Below are 15503 nucleotides of genomic sequence, written 5' to 3' on the forward strand. Positions count from 1 at the left end.
TACTTTTAAATTTTTACGTATATAACACATAACGTGTGGGAAAACTCTAGTAATCCAAGTGATACGGAAAAAAATCTTTAAAGATACACTATCAACACACACGTCAGGCGCGTAAATTAAAACCGTTTCTCTGGAATCTCAACCAAATACTTTTAGAATTAATGTAAACACTAATTTAAATAAAAGAATTTGTTATAAAAAAATTGTATTGTCACTGGAATCACTATAATCTTCCCTTTTATACGTTTTAAAATCCGATTTAAGGAAATTTCACCATATTTAAAATCCAGAAGTTTCGTCAAATCAGACTTTGTTTATAAATACAAGGTAACAGAGCCCTAATAATTATAACACCTTCGTCGTTGTCGTGTGTTCATTATCGCCCGACGAAAACTTAACATTAATGTAAAATATCTATTCCTTATATGTCATTGCAATGGCATCCAAAATGAATTGGAAGGTGCGTGGATTCATCCAACTGAGTCCTGATGCTAGTTCCGACGGTTCCACACTTCGAGCATTTCTTCCCGCGCTCCGCTCCAAGAAATAGTCGTCGTATTCCATGCTGTAGTCAGGCAGTATAGGGTTGAATTTCGCGTAGTATATAGCTGATAAACAAGCATAAAGAAGAAGAGCAGCCGTGAAGAGCTGAAAAAAAACAAATCTTCCATTAAAAATGTTACTCATTATTATATGTTTAGTTTACATTTTTTTTAATATCAAAAATAAATACTTTAATATTTTTATGTACGACATAATAATGGTTATTTATTTATTATTTATTAACTCTTTATGGACACAAAAAAAATACAATGGCGGACTTAGCTCCATAAGCGTTTTCTACCAGTCTACCTTACAGCAGAGGGAAAATAATCGAAGCAGGTGCTTAAACTATAATAAGATACCTACTAATATACCTACTAATGCGATAGAACATACCTACTAATGATATAATAACAATGCTTACATATATACCTCGTATAAATATTTTTAAACAATACATAAATAATAAATACATATAATGTAATAAATATACTTCGTGTAGATAAATATTACTAATAATAACTACTGTTGTGAAGATTCTGCTAATTTCTGACGAATATGTTCCCGAAGTTTCCGTTTGAAACTGATTTCCAAAGGCAGGTTGTTCCATAGAAGAATAGATTTCACAAAAAAGAATAGTGAAGAAAGTCAATATGATGAGGAGGACAATTAAGGAGACGATTATTTGAAGAACGCAGGACGCGTATATGTTGAGCACTTAAGTACTCGAAATGAGTATTTAAATAAGAAGGCGAAGTAGGATTAAAAAGAGTAGAAAATAAAGTAGTTAGTGCTCTCATCTCTCACCGTTGTATAATCGGTAACCATGGTAATTGGTTATGATAAAGGAAAGTTTAACTACCCAAGCTGCTTATATACATAGTAGCACATGCCATTATATGCCAATTTTATCTAAGCTACAGTTACTACCGTCGTTTCAGCCTATAGACGCCCATTGCAAGGCGAAGCCTCCCCATAGATATCTGTTGGGGGGATATCATAATCGCCACGCTTGGCAGGCTCGTTGACGATCGCAATGTGTTATTATGGTACGCAAAGGACATTGCTGCCCGTCCTCTGGAAACTTGTTTGTGAGCAGTGACAATCTTATATAATTAATGCACAAAGTGTTAATTATATTACGTTGTATCCCGAGTATCTACAGACACACACACACTCACATATATGTGTGTGTATATATATAAATAAATATATATATATATATATATATATATATATATATATATATATATATACACATATATAACAATTTAAAAAGAAACGAGAGCGTGGGAGGTTAAAACGACTACATAAAATATACAAAATGAAATGTAAACAAGTCTTGCTGTTATTTATGTTATTCCACATTGACAATTTTTTAACAAATATATTATGATTACAATATTAAACTATTCGCCAAAAAGGTTGACAGACGACCATCAGTCCTATTAGAAATCTATGGGGGAGATTCATGCCTTATACTGAACGTGCTACCGCAAATATAGTGATGATGATAACAATGATTATAACCTAAGAGGTTACAATATTTCCTTCAAAGAGGACCTCATGTTATTCTAGTTATTAATGCGGAAAACATAATCACTATTATTATTAATGTATACCTATTCAACCTGATCTCATTACTTATAAAATATATACCAGGGGTGGCCAACCTGCTGCTCGCAAGACACGTGCCGATGCACACTCTTTGAAAGATTTGTGACTCACGTTAGATGTACCCATGATTTTCAGTATTGTGTCATTATATTTAAAAGCAAATATTATAGTGAAATTCAAACACTCATCAGTATTAATTAAACGGCGATTGGAAGGATTACTGAGAAATGCTCTCACCAATTATTCTTCAATTTTTGTCATTAAATATGATAATAATATATATTTATAACAATATTTGGTACTAAGTACAACTATAACTTTGGTCACAGTCAATGAAAAAGTTAAAGTTTTGCATTTTGTAATTCATTTTCGCATAACTTTTAAATACGTTTTTAAATAGAGATCGCAAAAAAATTCATATTTTGAAAAATAACTCGAAATATCTAGAAGCTTAGCTTCCCTGGTATACAATATAGTACAATGTAACTTTATACCAGTCATAAAGTAATCAATGACTGAACTTGACTTCACACGCGTGACATCTAGATGTATTCAATGTCATAATTGTTTAAGGAAAAAGAAACTTAAAAATATTTTTTTTATTAAATTAGATAATTACTTGAATTTATTATAAATACTAATTTAATAATAATAAGAAAAAAAGTAACAGAAAAAGTTCTGATTAAAAATCGTATGTTATTTTCTGAAAGTTATTGTCCGTATATTTATATACAATACTAATCATGTTGCTTGAAATTATACATATAATCATAATGTTCGGCAAACAATAGCAAAGGACTCAGACTTGCGACCGTAGATCGCAGGTTTGATTCCCGACAAACAGTCTTAAATAATTCATACTTTGTGCATTCATTATATAGAATCACCACTGCTCACAAATAAGTTTGCAGAGGATGGGCAGCAGTGACCTCTGCAGACCATAATAACACTGTAAATATCTTTGAGGAAGGCCTATGCCCTGCAGTAGAACTCTATGGGCTGAAACGAGGACGGCGATGAATCATACTGTTTATTTCATTTTTTTTTTAATTTTTAGAGTAATCGTTATTTAAAACCGATTTTAATTTAGAAATGACCTCATAGTTGAATTTTGTTTTTCAACTTAAAATATAAAGTGCAATAATTAATATTGTGATCACGTAATGTATTCATGTGGAATGTATCCCTGAGTTTGTTTATAAAAATCTAGGTTCATTACCACGACTTACTCGGGCACGTATTCAGGGTCACGTAGTTTCTACTTGAAACACTAAAACGGACTCGGATTTACTTCTATAGTAATTGTTTTTTTTTTTTGTTTCAGTGCGAAAAATGTAAACCAATTTTATTTATGTAGTGTAGATGATTGATTATCAGTATAAAAGCTTTAAAAGGATGAACGTGCACCTCTCTAAAAATCTTTGGTTTCAAATATAATAAATAAACTAAAAATAATAAAGTAAGGGCGTTTCCGTAGTTCGGATTATGTATTAAAATGAATTATTGTTTACTATCTGTCCCTACAGATATTATACTATCAGAAGTTATTGACCAATCCAAAAGAAAAAATAACATTAATGTAACCTATTTCAGAGTGATCACTTTATACAAGGAGATATAAATGCAAAAACTTTAAATCTTTTTACTGAAAAATTAGTGGCTTATTTACACCTATTATAAATTAATTATAATAATTATATTTAAAGTCAAGTAGTATTCTTTGCTGTATCTTGTTTCATATGCTGTTTTATTTTATACCAAAAAGGTTAAACCAGTGATTGTTTAATGTAGGAAGATATAATACGCGTAGTTTTGATAGTAATAAAGAACCAGGCAAAAAAATCGGAAACATTTAAAAGAAGAAGGCACTTAAAATACGGCCGTGAATTATACGAGTATCGCGTCAAAAATAACGTTACGTTAACATCAAACTCTCAATGATATAGAACTAATAAAATTAAGTGGATAGTGCCTTATTTTAGAGTACATGAAGGAGGTAAGGTTTATTCATGTTTTACTTTTGCACTACGACCCACTTACATCTAATAATTTAATTATAGTTCAAATTAAACTTAACCTTGTTTTTGTGCATCGTACACACAGAGTTAAGCTATTTTTAAAATAAGTATCACTAATCTTTATGTTTATAAAATACTATTTACATTATTTTAAAAAATTACCTTGTTCGGTAGTAATATTTGTTAGTTCAGTAAACAGAGGTACTTTAAATTTTTAATCATATTTAAATAACGTCAACTACATTACTTTGTTTATTGTAGTAATATTTATTTTAAAATTGATTTTACATCTATAACTGATAAACCAAGCCAAAATTAATTAAAGAATAAAGTTTATTTTTTATTCATCAACATCGGTGTCATCGTCATATCCTATAGATTTTATAAGCGGCTTGAATCCTGCGCCTTCCAACGTCTTTTCTATTACGTATATATGATATTAATGAAACAATGTTACGAAATCGTAGTCACGTCGATGTTCTCCTATACAACTAATCCAAATTTGTTAGTACCGTAATAAATCAACTAGATAAAAACTTATTTAACGTAAGGACATATACGACACGTGTAAGGTTTCAAACCGACATTAACTTCCTAAGGAAACAAATGTTTTTTTTGTCTTTTAACTATGTCAATGTCATTACATCCACAGTGCGCTGTATATTTTGTCAAATGACTACAAAATCAGTTTTTTACAATGATTTTAATAAATAACAATGGCGATTATACGGTACGATGCGCTACAGTACCTTAGAGGTCAAACGAAGCGTTGTGATTGAAACAAAATTTTAATAAGATAAGAGAATTACGGATTTCAACTGAACGAATGCATATCTTTGTTCCTCGTATAACCATACTGATTAGTAGGCGTGAACCGCATCGCGTCATTGCAATACTCAATTGGGTAATTAGCTCATGAAATGTTTTACGATTTCTTTTGCTTGTTTATACTTCGTAATGATATCGTATTTTTTTAACTAAGAAAACTAAGCAGTGTTTATAAATGTTACAAATAACACATTCATAAGATTAAATATGGTACACACTGCAACTTTTTCACAGATCATGAAATAATTCTTGGTGTAATTAATTAACAGTTAAATCTACGGTAAAGAAATAAACTTTAGATTTACATGTTTCGTGCATCACTAAAATATTTACAATCTCTAATCAGCCAAAACAGCTGTAGAAAAAGTTGTACTTAACAATAACGCAGCATTAAAGTGAAAATTGTTAAGTTACCGTTTGAAATTTTTAACATAATTTATTGTCATTAATGATAATCCGATATTATAGTAACACCAATGTTGTTGACCTCTTGCAGGAAAAATAATGATATTAAAGAGTGAAAGTAATTACCTGAAATACACTCCAGAATTTAAATGAGCCTTCATTAATAATCCAGTCGTAATATCCGGCCCAAGGATCGGTGTACCTGCCCTGCTTCATAGGCTTAGCTGTCGTCGTGGTCTCTTCATCCCAGACGTGTTCATCATAACTATCCTCAAAACCTCGTCCGCTATCGATAGACGAGCTATTCGACGTTTTTGCCCGCCGTAACTGTAAATAAAAAATATATATTTAAAAATAACAGAACAAGAACATTAACGCGATAATTTTTTAAAAAAACATTGCATATCACACCGGCGATTGCGGTGATTTTTTTTACTGACTTACAATGTTTCCTAAACAGCGGTTTCAGATTTCGCGGATGCGAATTTCAAGTGTAAAAAGCAAATTTAAAGAAGATCGTTTTGTTCAAGTTATATATTAACCTAAATTATTCATCTCTATTAATTATAACTCACATGAATAATAAAATAAATGCTAAAAAACATCGTAAACAAAACTCTTTCCCGCAACGACTAATTTTTAATAATTATAATTAAAATAAATTTTAATAGTAAAATGATTTAATAATAATAAGTCATATTTTTGACTTAACTGTAAATACTATTCAAAAGTCAGTAAACTCTTAATAAACTTAGTAACCCTTTTATGTACTTCCACCGTTTTCTACGACGGTATTAAACATGAGATGAGACAATTGTTTTTCTTTGCTCAGTATTATTCAACATGAATAATTTATTCTAAATTTGTACAAGTGTCAAATGAATTGTAAATTTACTGAGAGCTTTATCTCTTTTGTATTCTGATTATATCTATCACCGTAATGTTTCAAAGATAGTAGAATAGTATAAGCAAAAAATTTGTAATGAAGAATTATTAATTTTTTTTAATTGATGACAATATTGAAACCCTTTTTTAAAGCATAAGTTGACATTACTGTCAAGAAGATTTAGTAATTATAAATGTTACGGTCTTCAATAATAATGAAGTGACCTTCGGAACACCGCATTTTCTCGTTTTTTCTTATTTTGCACTTGGATCATAAGGGCTTAAGATGGCCTATAAGACAAATAATTTGGTTAGTGGCGATGTTGTCCAAATTTTGTAATAATTACAGTACAGGTTAACTACAGACTGCAAATTATGTGAAATATACATACTACCAGTAATAAATATCATTAAAATAATGTTATAATAATAAATTCTACGCATTTAAAGTCTAAATCATAACTCCTTTTTACTGGTAGCCTGCTAAAAGTAAGTATAAACGCAGAAGCAAAATCTAAATAAATTGTTATGTACGAAATATACAAAAACATACGTAAAACTACTAACTCGTTACATCCTTTTTGAAAAGTTTAAATACTTGTTACCTTTAACAAATTATAAATCAATTTGTATCGTAGATTTATTTGACCCAGTTTTCTTAGTGTACTAAAAAATTATACCTCTAACTAGATATCAATAAAATCTTGAAATAATTATATTCTTGCGGTTCCTATTTGATTCGGAATACAATAAAGAACTGCTAGAAATCACGGAAATCACTTCAACGAGATATTCCAACCTTTAATTCATTTAAGTTTTAAAAGTGTAACGGTATGTAAATAATAATGTAAGAGTTAATAATTAGATAAGTTCATAGCCCAAAATCTTACGCAGCTTAAAGATTGACTTATCCCACCTTGAGTACCCATTATGCGAAACAATCGGTTTTTTTTTATATATTTCAATAACCGTCTTTTACGACTTTGGTTACTTATATATTGTATGTTATACTATTAGAAATCAGTAGAATTTTTATCTTATTCACAGCATTCTGTATTTCGTTTCCTTAGTGATTACTAAAGTATAACCGAATATATTCTCTCATTATTGAGCCGAATAAGTTTTATTTTATTTATTACCACAATTATAATTAAAATTCACAAAAAAATTTAAATAAAAAACTGTGAAGGATCAAGGTGAACAAAGTAAAACATATTTTGAAAAAAAAAGCGGTTTCGCAAAATTAGCCAAAACAAAAGCTATTTTTTTTATATGACGACGCTTTGACGTAACTGAAAAATTCACGCGTTGATACTTTCTATAATTTTTCTGTCAACGATTATTTGTACAAAGTAGGGTGCCACGCGAGATGGACAATTAGCACCATCGCACTAGGTCACCCACTACAGTAGGTGCCGTACTCTGTCCCTAATTCAAATGTCCATAAAAAGTTTAAAAACAATATTTTTTAAGATCACTACGAAAGCTTAAGAATTTTAAAAGAATTTATTTTTTTCGCATAGACAAGTACTGTTTGCCCATAAGCGATACCAGATTTAAAGTGACAGAACCCTAAACCAATATACAGTAACTCGAACTTCCAGAAGAGAGAAAGTTACATTAATTATTTCACCTAATTCAACTGCTATTAACCTATCGGTCGCCTATGGACATATCTGTCTAAACTCCTCGTGTGCGTACGGGTCAGGTCTGCCCGAAATAAAGTTGGCACATTATATCGAATCACCTTAAAAATACAGTTGCTATACAGTATCATAAACCACAATATTTCATTTATCATTTTAAAAAATTCGTTCCGTTGCGGCCATGTTGCGGCACACGAAAGCCATTAGCTTGTTTAGATGGATACTCATTGGCTTCCTTGCATACTATATATTTATATATATGATTATCAACTGTTACACAACACCTTTATAACTAATTTTTAGTCTAAATCACAACATTTTTAACATTTTTTATAAACTCTTGAATAACCTTAATATATCCAAGTGCAGAGTAATATTTTTTGCAAACAATTAAACTGGATTCGAATAGTCTAGTGTTATAAAAATAATGATAGTTCACCAAAAACAATTTTTAAATAACTAAGATGAATGAAGAATGTTTATGTAAAAACGTATTGAGTATATTCACAAAATGTTATCCCTTCATGTTTGTTATTAGTTTCAATGAAAAATAAAGATATATTTATAAATTTTATTACGCTTACCTGTATAGACGTTGAATTAACAGGAACTTGGGGTAATTTGTTAGCTCGTTTCTTATTCATGTTCCTAACTACATCCAAAATAGTGCGTAAACCGGACAGGATGAGTTCGGAGGGAGCAATCCTATACCCCGAAGGTTCAGGGTCGGGAGAAGCTGAACTATCACCGCCCCGGTCGAAAGAATTGCTGGAATATTCAACAGATATACATTATATAAAACGGTGAGAACAATGAGACAAAATCTAATTATAAGTTGAACTAGAGAAGTTCATTAGTTAAAGCACCATCAAGTTTATATTAATGCGTGTATTATACATAGATTATCTACTTTAAATATCAACAATTTATATGTATTGAAAATGAGACCATTTATCACTATTCTTGTTGAAATACATATATTTATTAAAAACAAATTTATTTTATAATGAGAATATACCTTTCAGAACTCTTTTGTTTCTCACGTATCATAATATTAATACTTAGGTAATTCATATCAAAATAATATTATATATTTTCACTTTTTAAAGAAAATGCAGGTGAACATTTTAAAAATTATTCGGGAATACAACCTTTTTTGAAAAGAATATGAAAATAAAGTAATAGTTGAAGGTACTTACTGCGATGCATATTTGTATTTATTGTACACAGGCGAGTGCGGAGTAGCTGTGTCGTATCTCCCAGGTTCAGCAGCTGCGCCTGTGGCCCAAAGCGCGAAAGCCACCGCCGAAGTCCAGACCAACGCATGACAAGGAAGTATACCCCGTAATAATCTCATTTCACCTTACAATACTTCTAAAATTCAACAGAAACCACCACAATCTTTCTTATTCACTAAGAACTTTGTTCTAACGTATTATTTAATCTAATATACATCCGCACTATCAGCGTTGAGTGATCGGGCGGGTGATGTTAAACGGACTGACTGATTTGAACTGATGCGTCCCAGTTAACCGCGCAAAGGGACCACCTGTGATATGGATTCTGCAAACAAATCGTGCTCTCGTTGCTCTCTAGCAGGGTGTCAATTTAATTTGCGAGGTTGTCACTTCACCCACATAGAGCCTACTGGTAAGACATAAGAGTTAAATGCACTTCTTATTCGAAAGCCAACTGTCGCTAAGAGCCACACCTATTCAGGCTACCATACGTACTAGTCCATTAATTTATATTAATTATGCTTGATTATTACATAGACTGATTTCAGAATAGTAAATTAGTAAGTTTAATCTTACATCATTACGTGTATCAGAATATATTTATTATTAAAAGAAATAATTAAGTCCTAATGTATGCTTATGGGTACAGTTTGCGGGACTGAAATCGTAACTTTGTTTCCCTAATTTTACTTTGAACTATCTCCAAGCACAAACATAAATTATGTTTATGATTTATAATGGATAATGTTGAGATTTTTAGGCACACAACGTTGATGTTTTTCTCACTCTTTCCAAATGTGATATATTAATACCATTATCTTAGCTTTTATTGGGCAATATCTGAATTACAGTGGCTATCTATAAGTATATTGCTATAAAAAAGTTTTTCCACGTCATTTAATTTATATAATATAATAATGATATTAGGTTAATAGAATAAAATTTAAAGACTCATCTTCCAAGTATTTAGTTGCCAAATTTTAATATATACGTTGGTATCACTGAAAGGTTCAAATAGCATAGTTAAAAAATATACATTTTACAAAATTTATATATATTTAATTTATTAACCTTCCATACATCACGTCATTCTGCCATTTATTATTATAGATTGGCGAATTTTCAACGCATGATTTTTTTTCGCTTTTCATTGTGGTCTTAGCCATAAAGAACGTTACGATGGATTTTGGTGAACCTTAGATGATGAATCTCATTCAACTGGTTTAACGAGTTCGAACGTGATCAAGATGATCTGCGTAAGAGATGTACTTCAACATCGATTACTAAAACTAACATCAAAGTTGTGCGGCATATGATAGACTCTGTCAAGAGACTTAACTACTGGCAAATTAGAGCGAACTTGGACATAAATTACTATGGGCTATATTTAAAATACATACACAATCTAATATTAAAAAAAAATCAAAGTAGTTCAGGTTCAATTAATTACTCATTACAAAAAGTGTTCTTGTAGATTTGGCCTCTTTTACAAAGAAAGATTGACGGTTTTGAATGAGAAAAACCAGATCAGCGCTTTTAAGTGAAGCTGTACAACTACTATTAGATATACTTTTCACTCCTTTTACGATATTATAGTAAGAAGAATAACGGAAATAGATTTTAAATAATTTATTGATTAGGCAGCAGTAGCCTGGTGACTGACAACCGTGGTTTACAGCCTGTGAAGAAATACACGGAGCGGAAAAATTTATTTCTTTACAGGTTCACAGAACACTAACCAAACCAGCATGTTTGTAGACAAAAAATAAGAAAAATTTGCGACATTCATCAATAAACTGCGTATGGTCCAAGTGGTAGATTATGGTCAGTACACTCTATTCATACATGAGAGGACATAATTACGTTTGCTATCTATAATTTCTCTATGTATCGTTAAAAGGAGTTTCCTATGTAACAATACTGTGTCTTCCTATTTTAGTATTTGGTTTAAGTTAAAAGAAAATATTTCAAAGTAAAACATTTACCCGTGATAAGTTACAGAGACCAAACACCTAATACTTAATAAAGTATTACACAGTGGATTGACTTTAATGTTGGCGGCAGAAACATTAACATCATATAATTTGTATATAAAAAAATTTTCCAATCATTACCTGAATGAAGCAATATTACTCCTACTGTTATTAATTGTATTTATCATTGATGATGATGTACGTACGATACCTACTATTATCAAACAAATTAAAACCATAACAAATAGTATTTGCACTTGTTGGAGATTTCTATATTTTTTTGACTAATTTACAAAACAGTTTTTCTTTAAATGCTACAATATTACTCTTAACATTACACGATTAATTTTAGTCTTTAATAATACATGACAAACCGATTCATCCATTTCGTTTTTTGGAAATATTTTTACTTTACATTATTTTTTACTTTTTGCATATAGGTTTGAATACGGCGATAAAAACATACACATACGATACGATACTGCATCACAAAAGATCATTTCTATACCCTAGTCGTTATTTTTTAAAGTATCGCATCAAAGGTTAAATATTCCGAAAATGTTGTTCATAAAATTATGTATTTAAATTTTTCCTCTTGGTATATAATAAAATGTGAATAATAGTCTCCATCTTTACATATAAACTCAAATATATTTTACATCAGATGTTCATATGCTTCAAAGGCAATTAAATAAATATGATCCGATTTCAGCTTTAGTTAAAAATCACAAAACAAATTTCTTTTCAAATTATTGCCATTTTTTTGGTCTACATTTTTCAATATCCACCAATGCGGGATACTTAAAAAATATAATATTACTATGTAGCCAGACATCGTTTCAGTCCACAGACGCCCACGTTAAGACATACGTTCACTGTACGACATAAGAACAGATAGAGATAGGAAAGATAGAGATTGTGGAGAACAGAAGGAAATTGTAATATGAGATTGTGAAGCATGAAAGGTGAAATAAAAGAATGAAAGGAAAAAGACTACCTGAGCTGGTACGTCCTTGTCCCACACGTAGCAGGGAGACACGAGAGGTTTTTAAAAAGGGGGGCCATTAAAAAAAAGCATAAGCCTCCACCAAATATATCAATGGGAAGATATAATCTAATTGCCACGCTTGGTAGGTAGTAGGTAATGTGGTAATATGGTAGGCAGAGGAAATTGCTGCCCATCTTCTATGCACATAGTGTGCATTATGTAAATTGTACTCGGGATATAATCGAACCTATGATCTACGATGGCAAGTTTCAGCCCTCTGCCCTTGGGTTATCACTGTTCGGTATATATAACTAATATATCAAAAAACCAATGAAAAAGGATCAAATGTCAAAACAACTAGTTCCAACTACTAGTTTTATGGACTGTGTATGATAATCTGAACAACAAACAAAAACACTAATAGTAAAAAATGATTTATTAAATAAAAAACTTGTTAAAAACCAATTACATCGTGTAGAATTTTCTTAATGATTTTTGAACTTGGGGATGAACTGCTCTACTACTGTGTCAAGGATATTGTAAAGATGATCAGAAACGAAAACGGGGAGTTTATTATATTAGTCTTTATTGATCAGGACGCGTTTGCTACCCCTGTAGATTTAAATTGAAGAATTCCATTAAAGGGGAGATCAATCTGATTCTAGTTGGGATTTTCTGGTATTTTTCTCTCGAAATTTGCAAGTAGAACATTTCTAATTGTATAATAAAATAAATCATTTATTTATTTTACTATCCAGTTATCGTCTCAATAAAACAGTTCAAAAAGTATCTACACAAAAAATAATGCCTATTAGTGAAACGAGCAGACTTTTTATGTGTTTGTGTTAATAAGTATGTCTCTATAGATATAAACAGTAATAAATAAAATTAATTAATGTAAATAATATTGGATTGGTGGTTTTAGGTGTGAGGCCAGATTTAATGAAAGTTTTAAGCTACTCAAAGTTATGTAACTCATTTCGAGTTAAAGTTTGCACAAAGGAAAACTTAAAAACAATACATAAAAATTTCTGAAATATTTATTTAACATGTACCTACAACATTCTTGCCTAACGTAGACTATTAGCCCATCGAGGAGAAAGTAGTCTGTCTCTTGTACGTATTAGCAAAATTAGGACTATTATCACAAAAATTTCAATGTCTGTGCAAATTCTCTTAGAAAAATTCTGATGAATAAAATAAATACGTCTTAGCAGAAGATTCTGCTGTAACTGCTACCCCAGTCAGGAATAGCGGAGTTGTCGGGATTAGTAACCTGGCCTCTTTGTATATCGTATGACTATGAGATGAATATGTTGGGCAGATGCCGATTCTCGTCGCCCATGAAGACTGCGAAAACCGTTTGTTTATAAATACATAGAATAAAATTGTAAGCAATCATAGGCTGTCAATTCTGTACGTAAACTCTAACCAATACAGGTGTTGTATGGTGGGAGATCATTTTGGGCTGTTGAATGCCTGGCCTCGTACAGTTCCACGAAGCTGTGAACCACGTTACTTACACACTCATGTATAGAATACAAAAGACCAGCTAATTTAAATTTACGAACCATCCCTTGTTAGTCGGTGTTTAACATGATCTGAAATATTATTCCAACGTTGATTAGGATTTGCAATAGAGCACTGATTAGCGGGCAATTGACGGAATATCTAGTTTTCTGAAGCATTTTACCTTACTCTAACAATTTGTCAAAATTTTGGTTAACTAATTGGTGATTAATGTCGATTAAACATTGTAACCATTTCATAAAATAACATATTAGTATTGTTTAGAAAATAAAACTTATTTCCACGTAATTAATTATTTTATTGTCATTTTAATAAACGAACTTCATAGTTAACATTAGAAATTGCTGTTATTATTTGTAAATGCTTTCTTGTTCACTATTAAATATGGTAATCGTAATAATATGTACAATATAAATTTTGCGCTTACATTTCTTTTACTGACATGACATTATTACTGCTTCATCTTTTTTAAAATTACATTACCAATAGCTCAATAGAGACCGAGGAAAATAAAATTTATTGTGGTAAAAAGCGGCCAAAACGTATAATCATCGATTAAACAATGATTAGTTAAATTTTCTTAAATAAACCATTCAGAAACCCAAGGCAAGATAACATCAGTTTAACTGGAATTCTGTGTTAATTTAATAAATATATTAAAATGTAATTAAACGTAATAAAAATCACTTTTAAATCAGCTAATTAAAAATGTTAATGTTTACGAGACGTAGTATATCTAAGTTTTCTTATGATTTGCAGAAGATCTCTAAGACATTGGAAGACTCGCAGCAATCTACATAGTGATTAGCTATTGACGAAAAAATTTAAAGAGGTTAATGTAGAGCTCATCAGCTGTCTATGAATGAATGGTGCACTCTATCTAAAACTCAATAATAATAAATAACCCTATTACAAAATTATTAGAAAAAGAGTTTCCAAAATTTAGATTACGAAATATTAAAATAGATAATTGTTTACAATCTGCCCTGCAGTCTTTGTACTTCCAGAAGTCATTCTAATGGAAATAATAATTTATTGCAACATATTTTAGATGTATGTAATCACACCAATACACACAAAGTAATCAAGACTTTAAACAAGGTCATTGGAAATAAATGTAAAAGCTTTAAAGCTTTTTGCTGTCAAGTAAACTACACATTCTCATTTTTAAAGCTTTTACACTTATAACCAATCACCTTGTATAAAGTAAACCTGTGGTCGTACTTAATTGGTTTTAGAAAAGCATATAATATATATTCTTGTGTGTGTCAGTGAAAAAAATGAGCGTTACTATTTAACAATATCTTGTTTTGACCGATTGAAAACAAAAGTGAAGAAGCGAGAGTAAAACACGGGAAATGAATTGTGTATTATATTATATTATATTATATTATATTATATTATATTATATTATATTATATTATATTATATTATATTATATTATATTATATTATATTATATTATATTATATTATATTATATTATATTATATTATATTATATTATATTATATTATATTATATTATATTATATTATATTATATTATATTATATTATATTTCGCAATTTTTCAATAAAAACTTAAGTTATGCCAGATGTCGAGGAACAAAGAACTCATATCATATATTAGAGTATTTATTGCTACATAATACTTTAGGTTTTTAAATGCTTGGGTTCTCTCTTAAAGAATGACATTATCAGTAATGTACTTATGTTACTATGAATTTAAGGCTGCTGTAGAAAAGGAAATTAATGGAGTTATGAGAAATCCTATGTTTTACCAGGTGACGACGAACCAGAAAAGCGAATCTATACAGGACTTTGTGTTTAAATAC

At 30.2% G+C, this 15503-nt stretch overlaps 1 protein-coding gene across 1 annotated transcript; it reads right to left on the reverse strand.

Moving 5' to 3' along the window:
* Positions 1 to 414: 414 nt before the first annotated feature.
* LOC137926703 (uncharacterized) lies at positions 415 to 9299 on the reverse strand. Its single transcript, XM_068770382.1, has 4 exons — positions 9142 to 9299; positions 8527 to 8710; positions 5538 to 5738; positions 415 to 648 (listed from the first exon to the last, which is right to left on the reverse strand). Exons 1-4 carry the CDS (start codon positions 9297 to 9299, stop codon positions 415 to 417), a joined length of 777 nt encoding a protein of 258 aa, XP_068626483.1.
* Positions 9300 to 15503: the final 6204 nt, after the last annotated feature.

Source organism: Battus philenor, unplaced genomic scaffold (genome assembly GCF_028537555.1).
Source record: "Battus philenor isolate CCGP_79_NKW_IND1 unplaced genomic scaffold, ilBatPhil1.0.hap1 SCAF_3, whole genome shotgun sequence".
NCBI classification, from domain to species: domain Eukaryota; kingdom Metazoa; phylum Arthropoda; class Insecta; order Lepidoptera; family Papilionidae; genus Battus; species Battus philenor.